We start from the raw sequence: 13,321 nt of genomic DNA on the forward strand, positions 1-13,321 counted from the left end.
TTAGAAAAACTCTTCAAAAGTGTAACTTATGATTTCTTAAAAAAAACATTTAAATGAAAACCTCTTGGAATTCCATAACTTGAGGACAAATTAAGAATTCCATTAAAACACATTAAGATCAAGAATTAACTAACAAACAATTTGCAAATAATTCCTATGATCTAACAAAACTCATATGAACATGAACATCCACATCAACAATTTCAAGAATCATATGAACACATATAAAATTGAAATTTTGATTATAACTTTGATATTGGTCCACCATGAACATTACCACATCAAAAACATGTTTTATGAGTCCAAAACAGTTTAAGGTAATGATTCTAGACCAATTCCAGCACCAAAACTCGAAGATATGCTGTCTGGGGGTCCAACTCGTCGAGTGCATGAACCAACTCGCCGAGTTGGATGAGTTTTGCCTTGGACTCGTCGAGTCCCTTCATGGACTCGGCGAGTCAGCTGTGCAGAAAGAATAAAATCTTTTATTTTCAGCAATTTGCATCAAGTATGCAAACAAGCAAGCCTAGGCTCTGATACCACTGTTGGGTTTTGAGCAATCTAACACTTCCTAAGTGTGCATGCAACCCTAATAAACCTTGGATCTATGTTTGTCTAAATACATGCAAAATAATAATTTTTCCAAGGTATATAACCTATCTAACATGGCATGGGGAACATTTCAACATAAAGAGTTAGAAGAGATTACATACCTTTTTGATGAGTTTGGTTCTTGAGGAGTTTGAGGGCCAAGCACCAATAGTGTGAATGCCTCAAATGGAATCACAAAACACCACAAACTCTTGGAAAACTTTGAGAGAGAATACACACTTGTGTTTTCTGCCACACACCAGCACACACACACTAGCTCACTAGTTACCCTTAGGCCCCATTTCATGCTCCATAAGCATGCTTATATAGTGTGCATGGTTAGGGTGAAACCCTAATAACCCATGACCTTTCCTTTCCAAGGATCCATGGGTTAAAAGCTCCATGGATCATCCATGGACTTCCATATAAGCCTAGCCCATTAACGAAAGAGCATTAGCCTACACTATATAAAACCAATAGCCCATAATCTAATTAGTCTTCCTTTTAATCTCTAAATTAATTCATAATTAATTTAAGACTAAAACTAATTAAATAACATGACTTCATATTAATATATTATAACTTATAATATATTAATAACATATGTGTATAACTCTCATAAAATTATCCATAAATAGTTTGGATGAGATGCAACCCAAATGGACCATGCCGGGTCGGGTCAAGTATATACCAAATAAGTTATGGACTTAGACACCTTATCCAATAATAGCCTCAACAGCCAAGGCTCCCAATGAGTCACCAACAGACTCCCACCAATCTCTAGCTCTGTCTCTCAAACACCCTGCTGCATATCTCACCTGCGACCTCTCGGGGCAGAAGCTGGTTAGTTGTCCAGACTCAATGTCAGCAATCCATCGTCTAGCAATAATGGGGGTCCTTCGCCCCATGGAAATCTAGCGCACCACTGCCCCTGAAGTCCTTAAAGGACAGTGTGCGGGATCCTGATTGGTTGTACGCCATGTCACTCCTGGACGCCCGGAGGTGATCCTCCATCAGCTCGACAATCTCTTCATTGATCAACTCAAAGATGATCGGGGTCGCATCAAGGATGCCTCTAGTGATCTCGGACGCAATGAACTCGCGTAGCCTCTCATCCACTGGTTCGGAGCTTGAACCCGAACCCGATCCCTCTCCTGCGTTGCCAACTGGTAGACTTGGACATAGCACCAACATTCTGCAATACATAATGACAACCGTTAGTGATACTGATACATTTAGAGGGATCGCATCTGTCACAAGTTCCTTGGTCTTGCCTCATCCTTCCTTGATTCAAGTACGGATCCTCTGCTTTCAATAGTACGGGCCCATACTACCTTCCACAACTATCCGTACTTTCCTCAAGAACCGCCTTGACGCCACCAAGTCCTTTCTACTGCTATTGATCTCTGCTATTCCCATCCTAGGCTCGCCCTAGGGTACCTCTAACCCCACCCAAACCAATCCTCACCTACTAAAGGAGTCTTTGTAATGCCAATCAACCATTACTTGAATACAATCACATGCAACGAGGCTCAGATAATCCTTCGAGTAAGGGACCCAACCCTACAAGGATTAGGACTCAAAGAAGAGTTGCGAAATAGGGTCAAATCCAATCCTCTAAGATTATTCAAACCTAATCACATGTGACTTTAGCGTATTCAGCTAATAGCTAACTCCCATCACTCAGAGTCCCACAAAGCACAAATCAAGCAGCATTCAGACAAAAGGAAACGATCTCAAGCAACCCTATCTTCATAACAGGAAACTGTACTAGCATACAATGCTAAGCGCATACTATCAGACATAGCCTAATAGAGCATCCTACTGCTATCTACTCAATACTAGCATGCAATTCACATACGTTGAAACACATAAAGCAGGCACATAAGACATCATCCCCAGACCCTTAGTCCTATTCTAGCATGCTTTTCTACTGAAGCTGATAAATATAAGATAAACTTGTATGGGTACTTTGGGGTAAACTTACTTGAGCTCAACCGGTCACGTACAATACACACTTCATTCTTTCTCAAAAGTCTTTATCTTATTCTTTAGAAAACCAATTTCTTGTAAAAGCTTTTAATCTATCGATTTGAGTCCAGACACCCCCGAGGGTGCATCCGAATCCCTCAAACTATGGATCTGAAACCAACTTGTAACAACCCAGTTTTCACGTCCAAAATTTTCAATTTTATAAATTACTTTAATTAGAACATTCGTAGGAAAACATTGTCAAATCATAACATCTTGTAAAACTGTGTATAATGTATGAAAATCTAAATCATAAAATAGCGATAATATTAGAGTACAATCCCAAGGAAAACTCATAATGCGGAATCTGAGGTGTATGTATGATATGCAGCTACCGCGCCAGCTCCTTCCCTTTCGTTGAAGAGGTACCTGAAAAAAAATGAAAACTGTAAGCACGAAGCTAAGTGAGTTCCCCCATCGTACCACATACCATTTAATCACATAGCGTACATATTGTCGGGAAATTCTGGGGTGCATGACCTACCCGGTACGGGCATTTTGGGGTGTCATCCTACCCGTGTCAAGCCATTATGGGGTGCTGATCTACCCATGTCAAACCATTGTGGGGTGCTAACCTACCCGTCGGTCCTAACAACCGACCCTCGGGACTATTCCACCCTACTATTACTATTACATATATCATAACATAAACATACTATCAGACATATCTGGGGTGTCTGAACTACCCTTCGGTCCTAACAACCGAGCTTGGGACTATTCCCCTCCTACAACCACTATCACATATAACATATCATGCCAGCATATAAATATATCATCACATACTATCAGACATATCTGGGGTGTATGACCTACCCTTCGGTCCTAACAACAGAACGCTACTACTATCACCTATAACATATCATGCCAGCATATAACATATCAGGTAGTAGCAAACATAGATGATATCACAAAGACAATCATCTAACATACAACTACTACTGGTTGGCCGCCATTGTGGCCGTAGACCCACCGCTACTGGAAGGTAACTCACCTCATACGAGTAGTTGCTGATAAACTGTGTGGGAATCCTCTGTCTGCTGCTGCTCCAGAAATCCTCTGGCTATAATCCCCACAAAACACTCAGTCAGAATTTGATATCTACTCTTAGGGTAGAATGACTATTTTACCCCAAACCAAGTCCAAGTCAATGTCAACTTCTAGTTGACCCGACTCGCTGAGTTGGGCTGTCAACTCATCGAGTCCCTACCCTTTACTCATCGTTATCCACGACTCGACTCGTCGAGTTTGACAACGACTCAATGAGTTCCTATTCAATATAAACATCGAATGAACCTTCATCCGACTCATCCATTTGTATGAACAACTTGTCGAGTTCACCTTCATCTGATGAACAAGTCCTGACCTTGACTCGCCGAGTTGTATGAACAACTTGTAGAGTTCGTCTTCAACAATAAGGAGATTGCCTTGGACTCGTCGAGTCTTTTCTAGTACTCGTCGAGTCCCATCAACTCCTTGTCTAAGGGTAAGTCCAACATATTGGGTAACTTCTTCGGACCTTCTACAACCCTTCTACACCCAACTGAGTTCTTTTGACGTTCAACCAATATGGGACTTTATGCCTTGGACTCGTCGAGTCCCAATAACGGACTTGCCGAGTCGATAATGTCCATGCCCTAAATCCTTGATTTCTGATGTACAAACTTTAACCAAATGATAGATCCAATCCCCTAATCTCGATCTAGCACGTAAAGTTACGAACTTCATGTGCATGCATGGGACTTTTGAGACAAAAAGGCTCTAAAATGACTCTTATGTTGCATAGGGGTTTCCTTCGGTGCGAAAGCAACCCAAATGTGCCTTGTAACTCCTTCCAAGACTTAGATCCAAAGTCTTGACCCCCCAACCATGTTTGCAATCGTGGTTGGCCACCTCATATGGCTTAAAAAGGCCTAAATCTTCCTTAAAAGGGATCTAACAAACAATCAAGCAAGGTACAAACTTTATACCTCTCAAAGACTGCAAATGATGAACCAAACTTGAATCCTTCAGTCTCCTCTTGATCCTTCTATGCTATTCCTTCATCCTTCAGGTCAAAACCAATAAAAATCACTCAAAAGCCTTACCTCTTGCACCAAAACACTTAGGGTTTACTATGGAGGGTTTGTGGGAAGAATAGGGATGAGGGGAGGGTGAAAGAGATGATTAAATAGGGTGCAAACCCTCGTATTAGGGTTTTGTCTGGGCAACGTCTACTCGCCGAGTCCAGGCGTGGACTCGTCGAGTAGGTCATTAAACATCTGTGTCCAATACACTCCAACTCGACGAGTTGGACCTCAACTCACCGAGTCCAATGCCAAAATGCAAGATACTAGAATAAATTACATACTAGGAGCCAGGTACTAAACACACCCCCAACCAGAACGGCGGAAACATTCGGAGGTTGGGTGACTTTATCTTAGAATGTCATTATAGTGTATATGAAGGAAACATAACAAACACCATCATCATACATTCAAAATTACAACCATCATTTCTTACATCGAGTAGTGGGTTATAAGTTACATGCCAACACCAAATGTATATAATAGCAAAACAAGTACAAGAAGTTGTCCAATTCTTGAAGTTCACCTTTTTAACGGTTTCCTGAGAATACAAGTTAATTTGAAAATGTCAACATATATAATGTTGGTGAGTTCATAAGCATGTTTAAGTAAACAGTTTTGTAACACTAGAAAATCTGATATTTTCTAAAAAGAAATGGTTTGAAATATGTGTGTCCGATCATGTATTAATGCATGTGTGTTAATGTATAAAAAGTACATTCTAGAAAATCCTATTTTTTCTTATATAAGTAGAAGGTATTGATTGGTTAAATGTTTTCTCCAAAAAATCCAATATTTTCTAATTATAAAGAATGAAGCAGTCTTAATCGCCAAAGACCATGTTACATTGATGAAGTATTCCGTAAATTTATAATGTAGTTATTCTCTAAATGAGTCTCTATAACCATACATAATAATGAAAATTTCGCCTGTCGTGACGTTTAATAAACGCCAGAGAATCATAAGATAAAGTTTGTCACCTTAGACTGGCATAGTCTAACTGTAGCGAATAGCTCAGGTGTGGGTGTCACCCCTGTATATATCTATACACAAACTCCCGCTCTCCCTCTAGGAGACTTTGGCAATAGCTACAGGCTACGATCATACACACTCAATAGGTGTCAACTGATATTTCTCACTTATGGAATTACATAATAAACAAACTTTTTGAATCATTGACATGTAAATAGACATCAAGGGTCCAAATGACATGTAATGTAAATTCCATGACCAATAGACAAGTAAATGGACGCTAAGACCCACTAAACATGCAAATGGACACTAAGGCCCACTAAGGATGTAAAAGGACACTAAATCCCACTAAGCATGTGTATTATATTCCAGGCCCGAAACAAAAGTGAATAAGTATTTGAAGACCCAATATTCTTGTAAAGGGACAACTAAGGTCCGCTAAACTTGTATATCATTTCCAGGTGCAATACAAAAGTAAATACCGTGTTTAACCCGTTTTCTTATTGTTCTGTTCATTTTATACCAAGTATTTTCCAAATTGTGTTAGAAGGACCACTTTTTGTAAAAATGACACTCTTGGCCCAATAAGCCAAAAATTTACAATTAAGGCTCAATCTTAGTAAAAATAACACTTTAGTCTCCATTATGTTCAAAACTTTCCTTTATGGCTATTTTTGGTAAAAAATAACATTTTTAACTCATTTTTATCATAAATATATTTTTTGGTTTAATTTTTGTGAAAACACACATTTTTCTGGTTTTTGACTTTTCTGACCCAGTTGTTGGAAAATTTGTAGAAAAATCATAGTAAGTCGAAATTTAGATACGGTAAACACATGAAGTTTGTAAATTTTGACTAATTTGTTCACAATTTTTCTCATAATTTTTAATGGCCTCAAACTGGTGTGAAATGTCTCACCTTCACAGGTTGGTCCGAAATTATTTCAAATGTGAGGCAGTTTTGTGAAATTCACCAAAAATTGTAGAAAAATCGTATAAAAACCTAAGAGTAGTCATTTTAAAGGTATAGACCTGAAAGTTTTGCATGCAAAAGAGTTTTGAAAAATATTATCATTTAGTTGGGGAAAACAGTCTGAGATTGGACCGAAACTTTTCTGGCAAGGGCAGATTTATGAGTTTAGCTTATGGATCTTTGAACACAACACTCATTTTTTCTATTTTAAGCGTATAAATCCAAGATCTACAAGTTTACATGTATTATATATGATAACACATACTTTTATCAAGGTTTTCTTGTAGATCCAAGTGAAAACCTTAATATTCATAACATATTTTTAGATTTAGGAAGTATATAACACATAATCAATAAATAAGTCATGAAAAAAACACAGATTCATGCATATACACATAGATCTACACATTTTACCTGTATTCTCCCCCAAAAATCATGTAAAAACCAAAAACAAGGGGTATAAACTCACTTTTGGGGTTTTGATCGGTTTTGATGAAGAGATATGGGAAGATGATGTTGTTTTCGGCCTAGCTTACTTCTTTGATGGCATCTTCGAATTCATAAGAGTGAACTTGGAAGTAATCTTGGGTAAAAATATCTCTTGAATACACCTACACACACATGATTTTTGGAATGCATAGAGAATTTTTCTCTATGAAGATTTAGATGGAAATGAGAGGATTTGAAGATGAGTTTGAAGTAAAAATGAATGTGGTGGTGGTAGCTCTTATGGTCGAGAGTATGAAGAAGAGAGAAGAAGGAGAGGAAATGTTGAAGTGATGTCGCATGGGAACATGGGATTCCTTGTTACACGGAGGGTAATGTGACTAGGGAACCTATAGTTCATAATGAGGTGTCATTTGCATAGATTAGTTAGATTTATTATATATATATATATATATGGTTGGGCCGAAAATGAGGAAGAAGAAAAGAATAGTTAGGCCTTACTTGCTTAAATTTTGATATCATGAGGCCTAAGTTGATGGATTTTCGGCCCATTGGGTCATTATAAGGGTTTACAACCGAATAGTGATAAGGAAAAGGGTTTACGACCCCATGAAGCCCAAAAGAATGGTGTACGACCCATTAGGGTTTATGAAAACATCTATGGCCCATTACGACCCATTGGAGATAAGATGAATTAGTCTAGGCCCACATGTAATACCTCGTTTATTTATTTAATAAATAAATAAAGTAATAAATACAATTTTCGGATTAATTTATAAATGATTTTAAAGTCAGGGGCTAAAAGTAAATTCTAAACTTAAAATGCAACTTGTGGATTCAGTTTGTAAAGATTTCTGAAGGCAGGGTTAAACGTATAAAATATGAACTTATTTTGAAAGAAAAGAAGGAAGGAGGGTCCGATTATGTTATTATGGAAAGAAGTTTAGGGGGCCACCGGGTATATAATGCTTACGGGAACCCTAACCCTAAAGAGGGAGTTCAGCCGCTATGTGTGGAGTCAGCCGCCCCCTTCATTCGTTCATTTTTCTGATCAGTGAGGATAGTCGTTGTTGCCGCTCCTTCATCGTCGAAACACCATAATAGTGCCACTCTCGTACACCAGTCGAATTTGTGAGCCACCAGAAGTGTTCCCTGTCGAGTGTCGGCGAATCTGAGACATGCTGAGACCAACGCTGCTCTTGGGAAGGACCGATCGAAGGGTTGCGGTTAGGTCTCAGTATTGTATCCACCACCATGCGGCCGTTTCTGTAACGCCCCGGTTTTTCTCGGTACGTTTGGTTATTTTAATTTAATTATCCTTGTAACCTTGGGTTAATTTATTTAACCAATGCCTAATTTTTATGTTATTGGACTCTTTTTATCATCTTGTAAACTCCTTTTATTGAAATCCATGGACTATGGGCCTATTTGTAAAGTCCATCTAGTAAATAGTACTTAATATGTAAATTGAATCATTTGGAACACACACAAGGAAAACACTCTAAACCCTCCCTCTCTCTCAAAAATCGTCCCTTTCTATCTCTTTGGGATCAAGAGCAGCCAAGGGGCTGTTTGGAGCTTAATTCTTGTTCATTTCCAGCCTTGATTCGTATTGGTATGAACCTCCTTATCCTTTCTTACAACTTGATTCATAACCTTGTTCTAGTTTTATGATTTCATCTTCACTTCTTCTCCTTCTTATTTGATTTGTAATTGTGTGTTATACATCATCTCAATATCCTATCTTCACCCCATATATGGTGGATGATGGATCTAGGGGATTACATGTGGCAAAAGATCATGGAAACCCTAAAAGGGAGAATGATGATTTTATGTGCTTATGTTTATTTTCATGTTGATTATTATTACATCCTTGTGGCTAAATGAAATCCTAATGATCCCTAACCCTTTTTAGTACCACCATTATCATGGGGACTGAATTGGGATGATGAACACATCTTAAAATGTGTTTCAAAAGGAGAAGGATGGATAAGCCAAAAAGGAATTACGGGTGGCTACGATTCTGTTTTCCATCAGATCTGTAGTCATTTTGTAAAAATCATATCTGAAGCTCAAGAACTCAAACGGACCCCAAACCAGTTCCAAAGGTTCACAAATTGAGTTGGCTAACTTTCTTAAGCAGGCCAACCTCACTGATAAGGGCTTTATCTATGTGAAATAATAGCATCTTTTCTGTTAGGTCTGATCCGGGTCTGTTCTGATATGTCATTTTGTTTTCATCATTTCTAAGGCTTGGAAAAGGATCCAGAGTGATTACAAGTTTCTATATGTTCCTTATATTATGAATTTAATATCTGTATAATATGGAGTGTTATTTCCAACTATAAATTGGTTAGAATGGATCCACACTCCAGGTCAGCGGGCAGTCACCAGCTTTTGCTAGTGCTGTGATTGTCCACAATGTGAATTTTATATCTGGAGTTTGAGAGATGCTTTTAATTCAATTCCAACTCTGAGACTTTCACTTGTATGTCCTTTAATTCTCTTAATTTTTTTTGGACGAATTATACTCACAAGTTGGGTAGAATTGGCCAACATCACTTGACTGTATTGTTGGAGACAGAAGTGATACACCATTTTGTAAAATTCATATTTAATTCGTCTTTTGGATTTAGAATGAGTTCTTTATATTTGTGGAATCCTAAGCAATCATAGTTTCCTATAAAATTTAGTTAAAGCTATGTTTCTGTTTTAGATTTTAGAGTAAATCCGTTTTGAACAGCAGGTCTGTTTTAGAGACCTTGCTGTGATCACTCTTTTCTCAACTCATAGCTTCATTACTTCTCCTTTCTAACCTTTAGTCCTTCTTAGGTGAGGTTTTGAAGTTTGCTCAAGCTTGGTAGCATTATTTGATTGTTAGCCATCCTTAATACTCACTCAAGGTAACTTCTCTCACACCGTTGTATTGATGATTGTGTTTGCTAGTTAGCTTGTGTGTGATTATTTGAATTTATTATAAAAGCATGCTATATAAGTATTGTTTTAATTCGTACATGTGCACTGTATGTAACTAATTATGGATATGGGGACACCACCAAAGGATACGGATTTACCGGTGCGGTGGGTAGGTAAGATCACCAACGTAATACTCTTCGTGAGGTGCGGTGATTAGGGCCAAATGATACGGGATCATCCCGGTGCGGTTCAAACCTACAAGTCCTTCTCGTAATATAGACATTGATTCGTTCTTTGCCTTTATCATATAATTATAATTGGAAAATGGATTAGGGCTAGTAAATATGAATGTTAGTACAATGTCTGTGTTTGAATTCACTAAGCTTCGTGCTTACGTTTTTCCTTATAACTTTTCAGGTGTTAAGATTAAAGAGGCTAAGGCTTAACATGGAGCATCGGGACATCGCTACTAGTTATTTTGTTGGGACCTTATTATTATTATTACTTCCGCACTTATTTTATATGATTATTAAGTTCATGGATTATGTTATGACTCTTTCAGTTGTTTTAATTTAATTTAAAAGGGGTTTTAAGAGTTTAAAATTTTTGCAAAAAAAAAAAATTGGGTGTCACAAGTTGGTATCAGAGCCACAGTTTGAGGGAACTAGGCATTCTTGTGGATGTTCTAGACTCAAATTTGAGGCTCTATAATAGTTTATTCTCTTTTTAAAAGATTTTTCAAACTTTCTAAAGACTAGTAGTGAAAGATATCGCAGTGTGCCAGTCAGCCAGCCAAGTAAGCCTTATTTCTTATGTTAAATGTTTATGTTAAATTGTTGACTATGAATTGGATTCTTCTAGTCTTAAAATGCTAGATTACACACTTATTTAATGTTAACATGTGAGAGAGATGAAAAATTAACGGCTAGAGCGAGCTGGAAATTTTGAAACTAGACGCGATTGCGAAATTGGAACTTGTGTGGAAGATAGTAGAAGGGCCCCTACTATTTGAAGCATCGGTGCCGGTTTCGGGTCGGGGCAAGGTTGAGAAATTTTCGGCAAGCTGAGTGTTTCGTCTTCCTAGAAATATCTAGGCTGAATTATTTCTAAATATTTTCCTCCTTCTACGGATACAGATGGCTCCGCCTGCTCGCCTTAATCAGCTCCAAATGGAGCAAGTTAGGAATATTGTCGCTGAGGAATTCAATAACGCTTTCAATGAACTAATCCCGGGTGTGACCAATGACATAATCAACCAGGTCAAAGCTCTTCTGGATGAGCGCCTCGCAGCTATTCCCGGGGGAGCGTTACCGGCTCCTCCCGTTTGGGATTTAGCATACTACTTCGAGAAGTTCAGCAAGTGTAGCCCTCCTCTTTGGAACGGTGAATCCGACCCAGTTGCTGCTAAGCATTGGGTGTCAGATGTGGAGGGCGCCTTCATGACTGTTGGGTGTCGGGACCAGTACAAAGTTGTGATCGCCATGAATCAGCTGCGAAAAAGGGGAAAGACATGGTGGAACACCATCACCGCTCTATTAAACGAGGAAAAAGTGAGGGCCATGTCTTGCGCCCAATTTGTGGAGAGGTTCGAGGCACAATATGTGCCCAAGGTGGAGCAGCAGCGGATGCAGCAAGAGTTCATGGCCTTACAGCAAACTACCGAGTCTGTTAGCGACCTGAACGCCAAGTTCTTGGAGATGTTATCTTTTTGTCCCTCATTTGCTGGGAACGAGGCCTGGTTGGTCAGCCAATACACTACCATTCTACGTACCGAGATTCGGGAATTCGTTAGCATGCAGGAGTTCTCGACTTTATCCGCGATCATGGATGCAGCAAGGAGGAGGGAAATCGAGTTGCAGACCCAGACCAAGAGGAAGGCCAATGACACCTCCTCCAAGACATCCGGAGATGCCCAGAAAAAGCAAAAGCAGGGTGGTAAGTCAAGGTATGAGTACAGGCCGTCTTCAGGTCAGGGCGAGAAAAATCCGTTGATATGCTACAACTGTAAAAAGCCAGGGCATCATTGGAAGAATTGTAGGGCTCCCCCTACGAGTGTAGTTCCTCAGATTACTTATGCTGCTCCCGTCTGTTATCACTGCAACGAGACGGGACACAAGAAGCCCGAATGCCCGAAGTTGAAGACTGGTAAAGGAAGCGGGGGTACAAATCCTGCAATTGCATCGTCTTCTAAGGGACCCATTATGGTGACCCGAGGTCGTTCTCACCAGATGACTGCGGATGAGCCGGTGATTTCCGCGACAGTGGCAGGTAAATTTCTTTTTTTTTTCCTTTTCTCTCCTTCCATTATTTAATAAATGGTAGTTAGAATTGTTTACATGATCGTATGTGGTAAATCAGGCACTTATTTGCTAGATTCCGAGCCTGTTGTTGTTATGTTTGATAGCGGTGCCACCCATTCTTTTGTATCTCCCACGTTTATTAATCATCTGGGGCGTAGTATCGGAAAATTGGCTCACCCAATGGTTGTCGAAGTTGCCGACAACCGCACTATTTATGTCACCGATGTCTATCGGGGTTGCACTCTCGAGTTTTCTGGAGTTGAATTCCCTATTGATCTTATCCCTATTGCGATGCGAGAGCTCTGCGTTATCGTAGGCATGGATTGGCTTGATGTGTTTGATGAAGAAATCCACTGTCGTAAGAAGCAAGTTCGTGTTGGAAACCCTAGAGGTGGAAAACTTATTATTTAGGGGGACATTCCTCGCCTGGCTATGGCTTCTTACTCTTCTGCTATAGCACTAGACGATGTTCCTATCGTTTCCGACTTCAGCGATGTCTTTCCGGAGGAACTCCCTGGCTTGCCACCTGTTCGGCAGGTGGAGTTTCGCATTCATTTGGTGCCAGGTGCGACTCCGGTAGCGAAATCTCCTTACCGCTTGGCACCACTTGAAATGAAACAACTCCAAGATCAACTTCAAGAACTAAGTGATAAAGGGTTTATCCGGCCAAGCTGCTCGCCTTGGGGTGCTCCTATTCTCTTTGTGAAGAAGAAAGATGGATCCCAGCGAATTTGTATTGATTATAGGGAGCTAAACAAGCGCACGATAAAGAATAGGTACCCGTTGCCACGTATTGACGATCTTTTCGATCAGCTACAGGGAGCATCTTGGTTTTCCAAGATTGATTTACGTTCCGGTTACCATCAGATGCGGGTTCGTGAAGAAGATATTGAGAAAACAGCATTCCGTACTCGATATGGGCACTTTGAATTCGTGGTGATGCCTTTTGGGCTCACCAATGCACCCGCATCGTTTATGGATCTCATGAATCGGGTGTGTAGCATGATGCTAGACCGTTCGGTCATAGT

At 39.6% G+C, this 13,321-nt stretch overlaps 1 protein-coding gene across 1 annotated transcript; it reads left to right on the forward strand.

Annotated features, from left to right (window-relative positions):
- The first annotated feature begins 11,129 nt into the window (after positions 1-11,129).
- LOC145007252 (uncharacterized) lies at positions 11,130-12,704 on the forward strand. The gene is made up of 2 exons (XM_078966223.1): positions 11,130-12,261; positions 12,352-12,704. Exons 1-2 carry the CDS (start codon positions 11,130-11,132, stop codon positions 12,702-12,704), a joined length of 1,485 nt encoding a protein of 494 aa, XP_078822349.1.
- Positions 12,705-13,321: the final 617 nt, after the last annotated feature.

The sequence above is a fragment of the Lactuca saligna genome, chromosome 7 (genome assembly GCF_052625555.1).
Source record: "Lactuca saligna cultivar CGN05327 chromosome 7, ASM5262555v1, whole genome shotgun sequence".
Lineage (NCBI taxonomy): Eukaryota > Viridiplantae > Streptophyta > Magnoliopsida > Asterales > Asteraceae > Lactuca > Lactuca saligna.

Excerpts from the sequence above, each read along its gene's own strand:
- LOC145007252 (XM_078966223.1), top strand. The coding sequence starts at position 11,130 with ATGGCTCCGCCTGCTCGCCTTAATCAGCTCCAAATGGAGCAAGTTAGG. Across the intron at positions 12,262-12,351 it reads GATTTCCGCGACAGTGGCAG|GCACTTATTTGCTAGATTCC; the intron begins GTAAATTTCTTT and ends GTGGTAAATCAG.